The 12,796-nt window shown below is 51.5% G+C and overlaps 1 protein-coding gene across 2 annotated transcripts in view; it reads left to right on the top strand.

Annotated features, from left to right (window-relative positions):
• Nucleotides 1–12,796, top strand: part of ACO2 (aconitase 2) — a 57,651-nt gene that overhangs the window by 28,655 nt on the left and 16,200 nt on the right. For both annotated transcript variants that reach the window (XM_058741185.1, XM_058741184.1), the window contains exons 2-3: nt 6,475–6,611; nt 10,880–11,138. In XM_058741185.1, coding sequence (XP_058597168.1) covers nt 6,475–6,611; nt 10,880–11,138 — 396 coding nt within the window. The remainder of the gene's footprint in view (nt 1–6,474; nt 6,612–10,879; nt 11,139–12,796) is intronic.

Genomic DNA, 12,796 nt, shown 5'->3' with positions numbered 1-12,796 from the left:
GCATCTAATCTCTTCTGTCTCCTCTACGAAGGAAAATAATACGTGAATCATGTATTATGTGATTACGTGCATTATGTGAACAGGCTCTGTGCCAAGAACTTGATGTAGATTATTTTATCTCATAATAACACTGTGAAGTTTTATTTTCTCTATGGAGAAACTAAGGCTTGAGAAGGCTAAAGAACTTGTCCAGGGCCGTAGCTGCGTAGTGATGGTGCAGGGTTGGGCAATCTGAGTACAGAACTTCAGTCCGAACAAACCATCACACCACGCCACCTTCAGTGAGAACGGGTGGGCTATGAGAGGCAAGAGAGTAGCAGAATCCAGGGGAACTGACCCCTCTCGAAAAGAGAGACCTGCAGTTGCGTCCCGGATTCGTTGCTTACCACTTAGCAGTATGTGACTTCCGTGGTCTTTGGTTCCCACATCTGTGAGACCGGAATAACAATTACCTGGCACTGTTGTTATAGGAATTCAAAATTAGGCACAAAAAGTGCTTGGCACAGAGCAGGTGCTTAATAAGTAACAGCTGTTTTTGTTCTCATTGGAGGGGGGTGGTCACCCTTGGCCTAATCTTCATTTTACATACGAGATTTGTGGGTCTCATGAATGAGTTATACATGATGTCCTTGCCTTTGAAGTCAGCCTCTGGGATCAGCGTATTAAGGTGGCTGGGCTCTCCAGAGTTTACACGTGACATTTCATGCACGTCAGCCTCTCCCAGCCCTGCTGTGAAGCAGGGAGCAAGGCTGAGATTTCAGGTTCTATGTGAATACCTAAGGCCTGGAGGGATGAAGTGAATTGCGTAAGGTCTCACGGCAAATGGAGCATCTTTCACTTTTTGTTGGGATTAGCAGATAGATTGGTGAGAGCGAGTACTGATTTCTGCAGGGAATTCAACAGGTCAGCCAGGCTGTCTCTAACTACAAAACAAGCAAGGCCTTAGTGACAGTTCACCTACTTGGGTATTGGGGCGCCTGACTGGCTCAGTTGGTGGACAGGTGACTTAATCTCCAGGCATGAGTTCAAGTCCCACATAGGGCGTGGCGTCTACTTAAAAAAACATATATATATAGTTGGGTGACTGTTGCAGTTGAGGAAGGACCTGCACCTCAGGAGTGTTGTTAAATAGACCACTGTTGGCCTGACCAAACATGTGTCCTGGGGAGCCTAGCCTGGAATGGGTCACACTGGTGTTGAGGCTTGGATGAGCAACCTGGGAATTGTGCTGTGTTTGTGGCTGACACAGTCTGGGAGGGCCAGCCTGTCAGGACACGGGGTGACTGACCAGGACTCCTGTAGACTGCAGGGGCTAGAGGCGGACAGAAACTGATGATGAAATGAAATCAGGATTGGGGTAGAGCTTTGCACAGAAAACCAAGTCTGTAGGGGCACCTGCGTGGCTCAGTTAAACATCTGATTTCGGCTGTCTGCTGTCAGCCCAGAGCCCACTTGGGATCCTCTGTCCCCTCTCTCTCTGCCCCTCCCTCACCTACACGCTCTCTCTCAAAAATAAATACACATGAAAAATTAAAAACCAAGTCTACAAGCGCAGCATGGCTGAAGAGCAGCCAATGAGGAAGACGGCTGTTGAGGTGTTAGGGTGTCTGGAAGCGATATGTGTGTCAGCAGTGAGGTGGGCTGTCCTGGGCTGATGACAGCCTTCAGCAAAGGAGGTGATGAGCCCTTTGCTCTCAGCACAGGATATGGTTGGGCTGTTGCAGAATTTGGAAACTTGCCATGGAAAGGATCAGTTGCAAAAAACTCTGGGCTGCCCTTGGCCAAGGTGAGATTTTAGAGAAGATGACAGGGCATGGCCGACTTCAAGTAGGTGAGGGACCCCACCCCTGGAGACTGAGTCATTGATGCGGGAAGGGTTTAGGATTATGTATTTTTAACAGACTCAGGAGGTTCTGATGCATCTGAGGCCTGGGAGCTGTCCTGAGGAAGAGAGGTTGGGTCCCCAAGGGTGGACCCCAGCCGAAAAGCAGACTGTGCAGGGAGGCTGAGTGTGCAGGAGAATATTCTGAAATTATTCAGAAATGGGTTAGGTTGTTGTACAGGATGATGCACTGGTGTGGGGAGGTGTATGGGGGTGGTGCTCTGAACTTAAAAGCGTAAGAGTGCCTTTATAGAAAAAGGGTCTTGGAGCGCCTGAGTGGCTGTCGGTCGAGTGTCCTGACTCTTGATTTCGGCGCAGGTCATGATCCCAGGGTCGTGGGATTGAGCCCTGCATTGGGCTGCGTGCTGAGCTTAAGATTCTCTCTCTCGGGGCGCCTGGGTGGCGCAGTCGGTTAAGCGTCCGACTTCAGCCAGGTCACGATCTCGCGGTCCGTGAGTTCGAGCCCCGCGTCAGGCTCTGGGCCGATGGCTCGGAGCCTGGAGCCTGTTTCCGATTCTGTGTCTCCCTCTCTCTCTGCCCCTCCCCCGTTCATGCTCTGTCTCTCTCTGTCCCAAAAATAAATAAAAAACATTGAAAAAAAAAAAAAAAAGATTCTCTCTCTCTTCTCCCTCTGCTTTTCTCCCCCACTTGTGCTTTCTCTCTCTCTTTCTAAAATAAAATAAATAATAAGGGGTGCCTTGGTGGCTCAGTTTGTTGAGCGTCCAACTCTTGGTTTTGGCTCTCAGGTCATGATTCAGGGTTGTGGGATCAAGCCCTGCATCAGGCTCTGTGCTGATCATGGAGCCTGCTTGAGATTCTCTCTCTCCCCCTCTGCCCCTTCCCTCCCCAATAAATTAAATTTAATTAAAAAAATAAATAATGAAAAAAGAAAAAATGGCACCTGTATGGCTCAGTCGGTTGAGCATCTGACTCTTGATTTTGGCTCAGGTCATGATCTCACAGTTTGTGGGGTTGAGCAGCATGGAGCCAGCTTGGGATTCTGTCTCCTTCTCTCTCTGCCCCACTTTTTTCTCAAAATAATAAATAAACATTTCAAATAAATAAGTAAAAATCTTTAAAGCGGGGCAGCTTAACGAACATGTAAGTTGTTGGGGGCTTCCTAAAAATGTTTTCCCTTCTTATTAGTGTATAAACCTGAGCCATACCATGTAGCAACTTCATTTTACGTTAAAATTGAATAACATTAAAAACTCCACTCCTCACCACACTTCACGTGCTCCGCAGCCACATGGCTAGTGGCCAGTGTATTGGTCATGTGGATCTAAAACATGTCTGTCGTGGCACGAAGTCCTGTTGGCCGGTGCTGGCTGTTGCGCACAGATGTTTGGAAAGCACAGCACTTCGTGATCAAGGATTGAGCACGCAATGATTTCATCTGTTATGAACAACAGAGTTTATCTGCATTTTGGAGGGAAGGCTTAGGGAGTTATATAACTTGCCTGGGGCCACGGCAGGTAAGCGGATCAGTCAGACTGGATTCGAGTCCTACTTGCTATGCTGTGGCCTTGGTCACTTCTTGCAAGCCTCAGTTTCCTCACTTGGAAAATGGACTAATCACAGGAGCCACTTCACTGGATGTGGCTGTGAGGCTGAAGTGATGTAACACATGCAAAGTGCAAAGTGCAGCACAGTGCTGGCATCACTGGGCGTCAATAAATGTTTTTCTCTTACCCATAAGTTGTGTTCTGTATGAGAGCATACTATGTTGTCCTTTTTCCCCCTGGTCAGCATTTTTCTTAAACCTGTTTTTTATTTATTTTTATTTTTTAGTTGTTTTATACTTTTTTTTTTTTTTTTTTAACGTTTCTTTATTTTTGAGACAGAGAGAGAGACAGAGCATGAACGGGGGAGGGGCAGAGAGAGAGGGAGACACAGAATCGGAAACAGGCTCCAGGCTCCGAGCCATCAACCCAGAGCCTGACGCGGGGCTCGAACTCACGGACCGCGAGATCGTGACCTGGCTGAAGTCGGACGCTTAACCGACTGCGCCACCCAGGCGCCCCAATTGTTTTATACTTTTGAGAGACTGGATGGGGGAGGGGAGAGGACAGAGGATCCAAAGTGGGCGGGGCGCCTGGGTGGCGCAGTCGGTTAAGCGTCCAACTTCAGCCAGGTCACGATCTCGCGGTCCGTGAGTTCGAGCCCCGCGTCAGGCTCTGGGTTGATGGCTGGGAGCCTGGAGCCTGTTTCGATTCTGTGTCTCCCTCTCTCTCTGCCCCTCCCCCGTTCATGCTCTGTCTCTCTCTCTGTCCCAAAAATAAATAAAAAACGTTGAAAAAAAAATTTAAAAAAAAAACAAAAACAAAGTGGGCTCTGTGAGCCCAGTGTGGGGCTCGAACCCACAAACTGCGAGATGGTGACCTGAGCTGAAGTTGGATGCTCAACCGACTGAGCCATGCAGGCGCCCCAAGCGTCTTTTTCAGATATTGATGTACGTCCGTGGATTGCTTAAGTGTTCCCTTGCTATAGATTTAGGACTTTACCTTTTCTCTACACTGTGATTACAGCTAATTGTTTTGCCTACTGGGCCGGACGCTGGCTGTTGTTACATTTATTTTTTAATTTATTTTTTAAAGTTTATTTATTTTGAGAGAGAGAGAGTGTGTGCACATGCACAAGCAGGGGAGGGGCACAAAGGGAGAGATGGAATCCCAAGCAGACTATGCTGACCATGCAGAGCCTGACTTGGGGCTCAGTCGCGCAAACCGTGGGATCATGACCTGAGCCAAAATCAAGAGTTAGGGTCTTAACCGACTGAGCCATCCAGGCGCCCATCTTATTACATTTGTTTTTATTTCTAGGGAAACTTAAGCTTAGGATAGTTAGTTTACAAAAAGAAAGATCTGTATACGGACATTGGAAAGACGTCTAAGGTGTATTGGTAAATAGGAAAAGCAAGTTGCAGAGCAGCTTGTATGGTTTCTCTTATGAGGGGTAATAGAAACTGTGCCAAGTACTTTATGTAACCTCTCCTAATCCCCACAATAGCTCTGTGAGGAAGCAAGTGCTTAGGGTAAATTGACCAAGGTGACTCGATAGTAAGTGGCCACCTGACTGAGGCTCTGGTTTCCCCATCCTCCCGCCTTGCACTGGGGCCCCTGCTGTCATAGCTGTGGTCAGAGCTGTGGCCGCGGTATGCCATTCATCCCAGGCCCTGGCTGTTGAAAGTCCTTTGATGTGTCATTGGTTACCGCGTGGGGCGGATAGTGAGGATCCCCTGCTGGAGGGCAAGGGTGGGCAGGTGGGTGGTGGTTGGGGTGCTGTTGGCTGTCACTAATGAGTGGCTTGAGCTGTGCCCTTGTACTGGTTCAGGTGCCGGGGTTGGTAGAGTTTGGATTTCAAGATTTTGGTGACACAAAGAAAGGGGGCCTCGGGTAGTGGCTTGAGCTTTGCCTTGGTATGATCCTCTGCTGTAGACAGGGAGCATCACCTGGAAAGGAAGCAGCCATTCCTTTCCCTGTGTCATTTTTTTGGGTTCCTTTATTCTCCTCTGATCACAGTGTACCCTGTGAAGGTTGTCACAGTTTAAAATTAACAGACCCCCAGCATAACAGTCATTTATCTTGTTCCTGCAGAACAGATTGCCTCTACGCTTAAAGGCTTAGAACAACAATAAACATTCTCTCTCACAATTTCTGTGGACCAGGAATTTGGGAGTGGCTTGTCAGGGTGGTTCTAGCTTGGGGTCACTCAAGAAATTGCAATCCAGACTTTGGTCAGGGCTGCAGTTACCTGAAGGCAAGGCCTTGGGCTACAGCACTCTGGTGGGAGATGGTGTTGGTTATTGGCAAGAGGCCTCAAATCCTCTCTAAGTGGACCTCTCCCAGCACTGTTTCAGTGTCTTAACGACACGGTAACTGTCTTTTCCTAAAGCAACCAGAGAGAGGGCTAGGCAGAAGCTGTCCTTTTGTGACCGGTCTTGGAGGCCACATAGCCTCACTTACGCCCCATTCTGGCCATCAGAAGGAAGTCGGTCCTCTGCACATTCAAGGGGACCACCTTTTGAAGGGATAAGGAAACATCTGAAGCTCATGCATGGGTTTTCCTCATTTTTCCATCCATTCGATAATTACTCATCGAATCTCTGTTATGTGTCAAGTAGTCCAGACACAGAAATAAATAAGACAAATAAGGCTTGACCCCAACCCTCAAGGAACGTATTGTTCAGGTAGAGTAATAGCTATGATTTGGACAGTGCTTTACGGCCTCGTTAGGACTTTCACATACGTTCATATCTAACCATCCCGGTAGTCCTGTGTGATCACCGTGGCCAGTTACAGCCCCAGTGCCCGTCTCCTCTGGGGCTCAGATGATGGGGGATTTTCTTAAGTTGATAGAACTTGACTTTGATCCCAGCAATTCTGACTGCAAATCCCTTGCACTCTCTCCTGCCACGGGCTGTGTTCCCGTGGCTGCTGTATCATCCTCTGTCTCAGAGGAGGACATGGAGGCCACAGTCACTGGTGAGCTCTTGCTACTTCCTTGCTCTCTTCACCACGCTGAGCTGTCCTCTGGGGCAGGCCACCCTAAATACTCTCCATTGACAGTTGCTCTTGTCTTTCTTCTTGCAGAAAGCCCTGGGTGTGCGGCAGTACCATGTGGCCTCAGTCTGGTGCCAACGGGCCAAGGTGGCCATGAGCCACTTTGAGCCCAATGAGTACATCCGCTATGACCTGCTAGAGAAGAACATTAACATTGTTCGCAAAAGGTAAGGCTGCGGGGGGTGGGATGGGGGAGCTGTAGAGACCGCCACAGGGCTGTTTCTGCTTCTTGCCCCTTTCAGGCAGCACAGGAGGTGCTTGGCAATGGACGGTCGGTGATGGTGGTAGGATCAAGGCCTTTAGGGTACGAAGTTCCCTGCTGGGGAAAGGCATTGCACATTGGTGGTGGGCCTTGGCCTTCTCTGCCAAGGAGAGATCTCTTACCAGAAGCCTGGTGATTTGGGCCACAGGGAAGGTCTTGGACACTCTGTGGTATTGTGGCCTGAACCTCCCAGCCACCTTTTCCAAGATGGACTGCTGACCCTGAGCTGGCCCTCTGGAATCCACCAGGCCCAGAGGCTGGATAAATATCTGTATTTCCTCTTCAGTGTGTAGTCCTAGAGGAGAGCTCAGGCTTGAGACCCAGAAGAAAGCTCAGGGGAGAGGGTCTTGAGCATATCTTTTTTTCTGGGCCTCTCTTTCCTTGTTTGGTAAAATGGCAGCCATTTTCGCACTGCTGTCCTGTGTGCCAGGTCCTGGGCCAGATGCTGGTGCTGGAAGGATGATGCCACGAGAGGATGGGGAGTGGGGCTGGTAGTACATAGCAACAAGCACTGCCCCTGGAGCTTGAACGACAGTAGATGGGGCTGGGTGCTCACCCACCTGGTGACCGTGACCCTGGGAGTAAGAGAGAACAGATATGAATATACCTGTTTATAGCCGAGGAACAGGCTCAGGTGGAGAAGCAGCTTGCCCAAGGTCACACAGTGAGTCTCCCTGCCCTCAGCCCATGCTCTAACTGTACTCCCATGCTCTCTCTCTGCTGCCACTTTGCTTCCTCTTTACTGGTATCCTCACTTTGGTTTTAAGGGTAGGGACTGTCGTAGTCTTTATCTCCAGCAGCCTCCCGCACGGCATCACCTAATTATAGTAAGAACTGATTAATGGTCATCAAGGATGACTATAATGATAGTGGCTGCCTGAGTGTGCAGTTTGTTCTAGGCACTTCACATACGTTTCTTTTCTTCTCAGCAACCCCTACAGGTTGTTATTATATCCATCTCCCCATTTTGCAGATAAGGAAATCGAGTGTCAGGGAAATACCCGGTCTGAGGTCATACATCTATTGAGTGGTTGGACCTAAACTCAAGCCAGGTCTGTCTGGCTCTGTTGCCTCCCAGTGTTTGTTCTAGCATTCTTGTGGGTTTTGTCTAGGCTGCGCATTAGAATCATCTTGGAAGCTTTTATTTATTTATTTTTTAAAGATTTTATTTTTGAGTAACCTCTACACCAAACGTGGGGCTTGAGCCCATAGTCCCAAGATCAAGAGTCACACTCCACCGACTGAGCCAGCCGGGCTCCCTGCTTCGGAAGCTTTTAAAACTACCAACACCTGGGCCCTGATTCCTGTTCCGATGGTGTGGGCCCTGTTCCTCAAAATGTGGTCTGTGAGTCAGCAGCATCAGCATCACCTGGGAGCTTATTAGAAATGAGGCTATTCAAAACAGAGATCAGTGGATGAAAATGTAAGAATGTTTTAGAAGGCCAGGGGACTTGGGGCGCCTGGGTGGCTCAGTCGGTTAAGCTTCCAACTTCAGATCAGGTCATGATCTTGGGGTTCGTGAGTTCGAGTCCCACATCAGGCTCTGTGCTGACAGCTTGGAGCCTAGAGCCCGCTTCGGATTCTGTGTCTGTCCGTCTGTCTCTGTCTCTGTCTCTGTCTCTCTCTCTATGTCTCAAAAATAAGTAAACATATAAAAAAAAATTTAGAAGGCCGGGGGCTTGCAGAGGAACTCTTTCTCCACCCTCCACCCTGTGTTCGTGACAGAAGGAGCTCAATTCTGTTCTCGAGAAACTAGGTCTTTGTCATCCAGTATGGCAGAGGGACAGATGGACGTAGAGGACCCACTTTGCCATCCTCGGTTAATCCTTAAGGAAATGTGGTGTGGAACATGTTCTTAGGTTTTTGTTGCTGTCAGGCTTTTGTGTACAACTTTGGGCATTTGCTGTCAAGGTCTTTGGTTTTAAAGCCCATGTGCTATTTTTCATCTCCCCTGGGGCCCAGAAAGAGGGGCTGTGCTCTGCGCAGCGAGTCACTGCCCGTACACCAGCCTCGGAGACGCTGCCACAAAACGGGGCAGGCTGTACCTCAGGCCAGTGCTATTTTTATTCAAGGTTCTCATGACAGCAGAACCGTAGAGGTTTTCAGAATTGCCACTTGCTCTGCCGTTGCCCGCAGAGCCAGCCCCTTAGGGAGCTCTTGCTCTTGAGGGTTAGATACATGGGGGGCTAGAACCCAGGCCCTCGGAAGGAAGTTGCTCTGCTTTCCCAGCAGAGTCCTAGTGGCAGTAATGATGGAACTCGAACGCTTCCTGTAGGCTGGGCCCTGTTCTGAGTTTCCAGGCATTAGTTACAGAGGGACGGTATAGGGCAATGTAAGGAGTGTGGACGCGGCGCCTGGCTGGCTCAGTCAGTGGAGCGAGTGACCCTTGAACCTGAGGTTGTGAGTTCAAGCCCCATGTTGGGTATGAGATTAGGTTAAAAAAAAATCTATGTTGGGGCGCCTGGGTGGCGCAGTCGGTTAAGCGTCCGACTTCAGCCAGGTCACGATCTCGCGGTCCGTGAGTTCGAGCCCCGCGTCGGGCTCTGGGCTGATGGCTCGGAGCCTGGAGCCTGTTTCCGATTCTGTGTCTCCCTCTCTCTCTGCCCCTCCCCCGTTCATGCTCTGTCTCTCTCTGTCCCAAAAATAAATAAAAAGCGTTGAAAAAAAAATTAAAAAAAAAAAATCTATGTAAATAAAGAGCACAGACGTCAGAGCCACACGGCTTGGCTTCTCGTGGTATGGCTCTGCCGCTCGCCAGCACGCGACCCGAGGCAGGTTGCTTCACCTCGCTGGGCTTCGGTGCCCTCGTCCACGTTACGAGGCTGCGACGTGTTGCATCCCTTGAAGTGCTTAGAGCCGAGCTGAGGGAAGAGGAAGTCCTGTGAGAAAATGAGTCTGTGGTGACAGAAAGCAGGTCACTGGCTGCTTGGGAGACGTGTTCGTTATCTTGACTGTGGTGACAGTTTCACAGGTGTGTCAAGACTTAACCAAATTGTGTCCTTTAAATGTGCGCGGCTTATGACAGGCCGGTTACGCCTCAGTGAGGCTGTTTAAAAACAAGCGCCGAATGAGCGCTGTTACCTCGGTCCAGGCCGGGCCCTGGACTTCGGAGGTGGGGTGGCGAGCTCTTTGAGAAGAGCGGTGGCTTTTCTGGTTACACAGTGGGTTTAGTACCAGGGTCAGGACTAAACCCAGGGCCTCTGACTCCTTAGTCTGATACTTCTTTTCTTTCTTGGCTCGTGGGGTGTGAGTGGAACTGCACCCCTTCCCTGAAAGGGAACGCTAACCGCCTTCCCTGGAGGCCTCTGGTCTGGGAGGCAGAGTGTGAGGTCTAGCCAGGGCAGCTGTGGCGGGCAGAAGGGAGGCTGCTCTGCGGCACGGGGCAGCCAGGTTGTGTGGGTGCCAGCAGGGAGCCTCAGGGTGGGCGGTTGAGGGCTGACCTGCACCGAGCTCATTCGGCCTGGGGGGAGCCTGGTGAGGAGGAGGCCGCCTGAGGCCTGGCAGGGGCCACCCTGGAGCCAGGGTCGGACTGCCACTTTGGCCCCAACGGGGAAGGGAGGGGTGGGACCTCCAGGGAGAGGGGCTCTAGGAAGAGGGTCTAGTGAGGGGCTGGGGACAGCGACTGGGTGTGCGTTGTTGAGAGCTGATAGCCGTGCTGGGTGAACGGGGTGAGAGCAGGGGGGCTAATGGGAAGGGCTTCAGCCCAGCAGTGTAAACAGCAGGGGGTTGTGGGTTGTGTGGGATGCTGGTGGGATCCTCTGTGTCTTAGTGGGGCTGAGAGCACAGGAGAAGTGGCCGGGGACAGAGAGAATTAGAGGCTCGCAAGCAAGACCCTGACTGAGTTGGAGCGATCACCGCCACTCTGCCGAGCCTCCCTTCCCTCTTGCCCGTCTTATCAGATGACACGGATACAATGAGGAGTGAATAGTGAGACACACATGTAATAGGGATTCATCAGATAATAGTGATCAATATGCCGGAAGAGCAGATATCCTCTGTGAAAAAGCAACCTGCCCACCTCTCATGATGCTGTCAGTCACTTACTCAAGTAATTTTGGAGCACCCAGTGAGTGCTGAGTGTCAGAGGGACTGATTCGTGCCCACCCCTCACGGTTGCCACGGCTGTGGGCAGGCAGGGCATTGTGCAGCCGGCACCCCTCCCTCTCCCCGCAGATTGAACCGGCCTCTGACCCTCTCAGAGAAGATTGTATATGGACACCTGGATGACCCAGCCAAGCAGGAGATCGAGCGGGGCAAGACGTACCTGCGGCTGCGGCCCGACCGTGTGGCCATGCAGGACGCCACGGCCCAGATGGCCATGTTGCAGTTCATCAGCAGCGGGCTGCCCAAGGTGGCTGTGCCGTCCACCATCCACTGCGACCACCTGATTGAGGCCCAGCTCGGGGGTGAGAAAGACCTGCGTCGGGCCAAGGTGAGCTGAAGGTGGCATCGGGGGACGGTGGGTGTGACATGGGACGAGTGGCAAAGCCCTTGAGCTAAGGCATCGCTTTGCAATTCTAACAGGTTCTTTGGTTCGGTCTTTTTTAAAACATCTTTGCTCTTTACTAACCCTGAAGATACCATTTGCTCATTGTGAAGATGTTAGAGAATGCCTAAAAACAAACAAAACCCAAATCATCCTTAACCTTACCACGTTGTTCTTGCGTGGTCATTGTTCTGTCACATCAGAAACAGCAGGTTATGACACAGATCGCCGGTCGCTCTGCAGAGGGTAGTTTGCTCCTTCCTCTCCGCCGGCGTCACACGTGCGCTCACCCAGGCGCTCGGCCGAGCCCCGAGGACCCCGCCAGGGAGGCGGGCAGGCGGTGCTGCTCGTGGTCCATCCGAGGCGGCCAGGGCCCTGTGCGGTGAGGTACCTCGGCTGCGTGGGCACGTGGTTAGGACCAGTGCCGTGTCCCGAGCGCCCTCTTACTGACTGGCCTCCTTTGGGGGCTTTCTTCTGGGAGTTTGCTTAAGGACATAGCAGGGGCCGTGTGCCACAAGGAGCAGTTTTTTCCTTGAGTTCCTCGCACCCTTCCTCATGAAATCCCGTTCCTGCTCCTCCCCCCAGGCTCTGCTTGTGGCCCCTCTGCGTGTGCCTCTGCCAGCTCTGGCCCTCCACCCTTTCCACACCCTCCCCCAGCCCCCCCACAGTGGAAGGGGCGCCCTCCTGGGGGGCTTCTGGCAGGAGCTGAATGCTGGCAGTGCTGCCGTTGAAAGTGCTCCAGCTTCAGGGTCAGCGGAGCTTCGAGCGCCTCTCAGGCCCATGGGAAGCACTCAGCTTTCCCACTGGAGCCCTTTCTTCCCACCCTGCCCTGCCAGTTTTTGTCCTGGTTGCCGGTGGTTGTTTTTCTTCTGGGCTGAAAGCCCAGCCTGCTGGCCAGAGGTTTCCATGTTAGCAGCAGTGGGGGTGGCAGCGGTACAGGGGCTCCTGCGGTGCCAGGGGCTGGGCTTGACCGGGAACCGCCCTGGGATGACTGCCCACAGCAGGGCCACCGCCGCCTTCGGGGTCTGGCCCTCGCTTTGCTTTATGGATTCAGAATCTGCCTTCTGGAGATGAGATTCACAGAATCAAGGATTTCAGGGCTCACTCATTTATTTGACCAGTGTTTATTGAACACTAATCGTATGCCAGGCACTGTGCTAGATGCTGGGGTTTCTGTGTGAACAAGACAGGAGCCCTGCCTTCATGAACAAGGAGGGAGACCCACGTTAAACCATCACACAAATAGGTAATTGCCAGTTTGTATATATGTTATGAAGGGAAGACATAGGACTGTGAGAGTGTAAGAAAGCCATTCAGTTTAGACTCTGGGGGAAAGGGACAGCCTCTTGACGTGATACGTAAGCTGAAACCTGTGCAGATAAGCTGATACTGACTTGAGGAAGAACTTTGTAGACAGAACAGTGTATAAAGACCCCAAGGCAGGAAGCAACTGGATGCATTTGTGGAGTTGAAAGAGGGCCATGGGGCTGGAGCTGTGTGTGGAAGAGAGGGTGGTATGAGTGGGTGGGGGCAGGCTCAGAAAGGGCCTTGAGGGCCATGGGCACCATCCTAGGGGGTCCCTGAAGGGCTTAAGCAAGGAGGGG

The sequence above is a fragment of the Neofelis nebulosa genome, chromosome 8 (assembly GCF_028018385.1).
Source record: "Neofelis nebulosa isolate mNeoNeb1 chromosome 8, mNeoNeb1.pri, whole genome shotgun sequence".
NCBI classification, from domain to species: Eukaryota; Metazoa; Chordata; class Mammalia; order Carnivora; family Felidae; genus Neofelis; species Neofelis nebulosa.
This window is presented reverse-complemented; position numbering and strand designations above follow the sequence as displayed.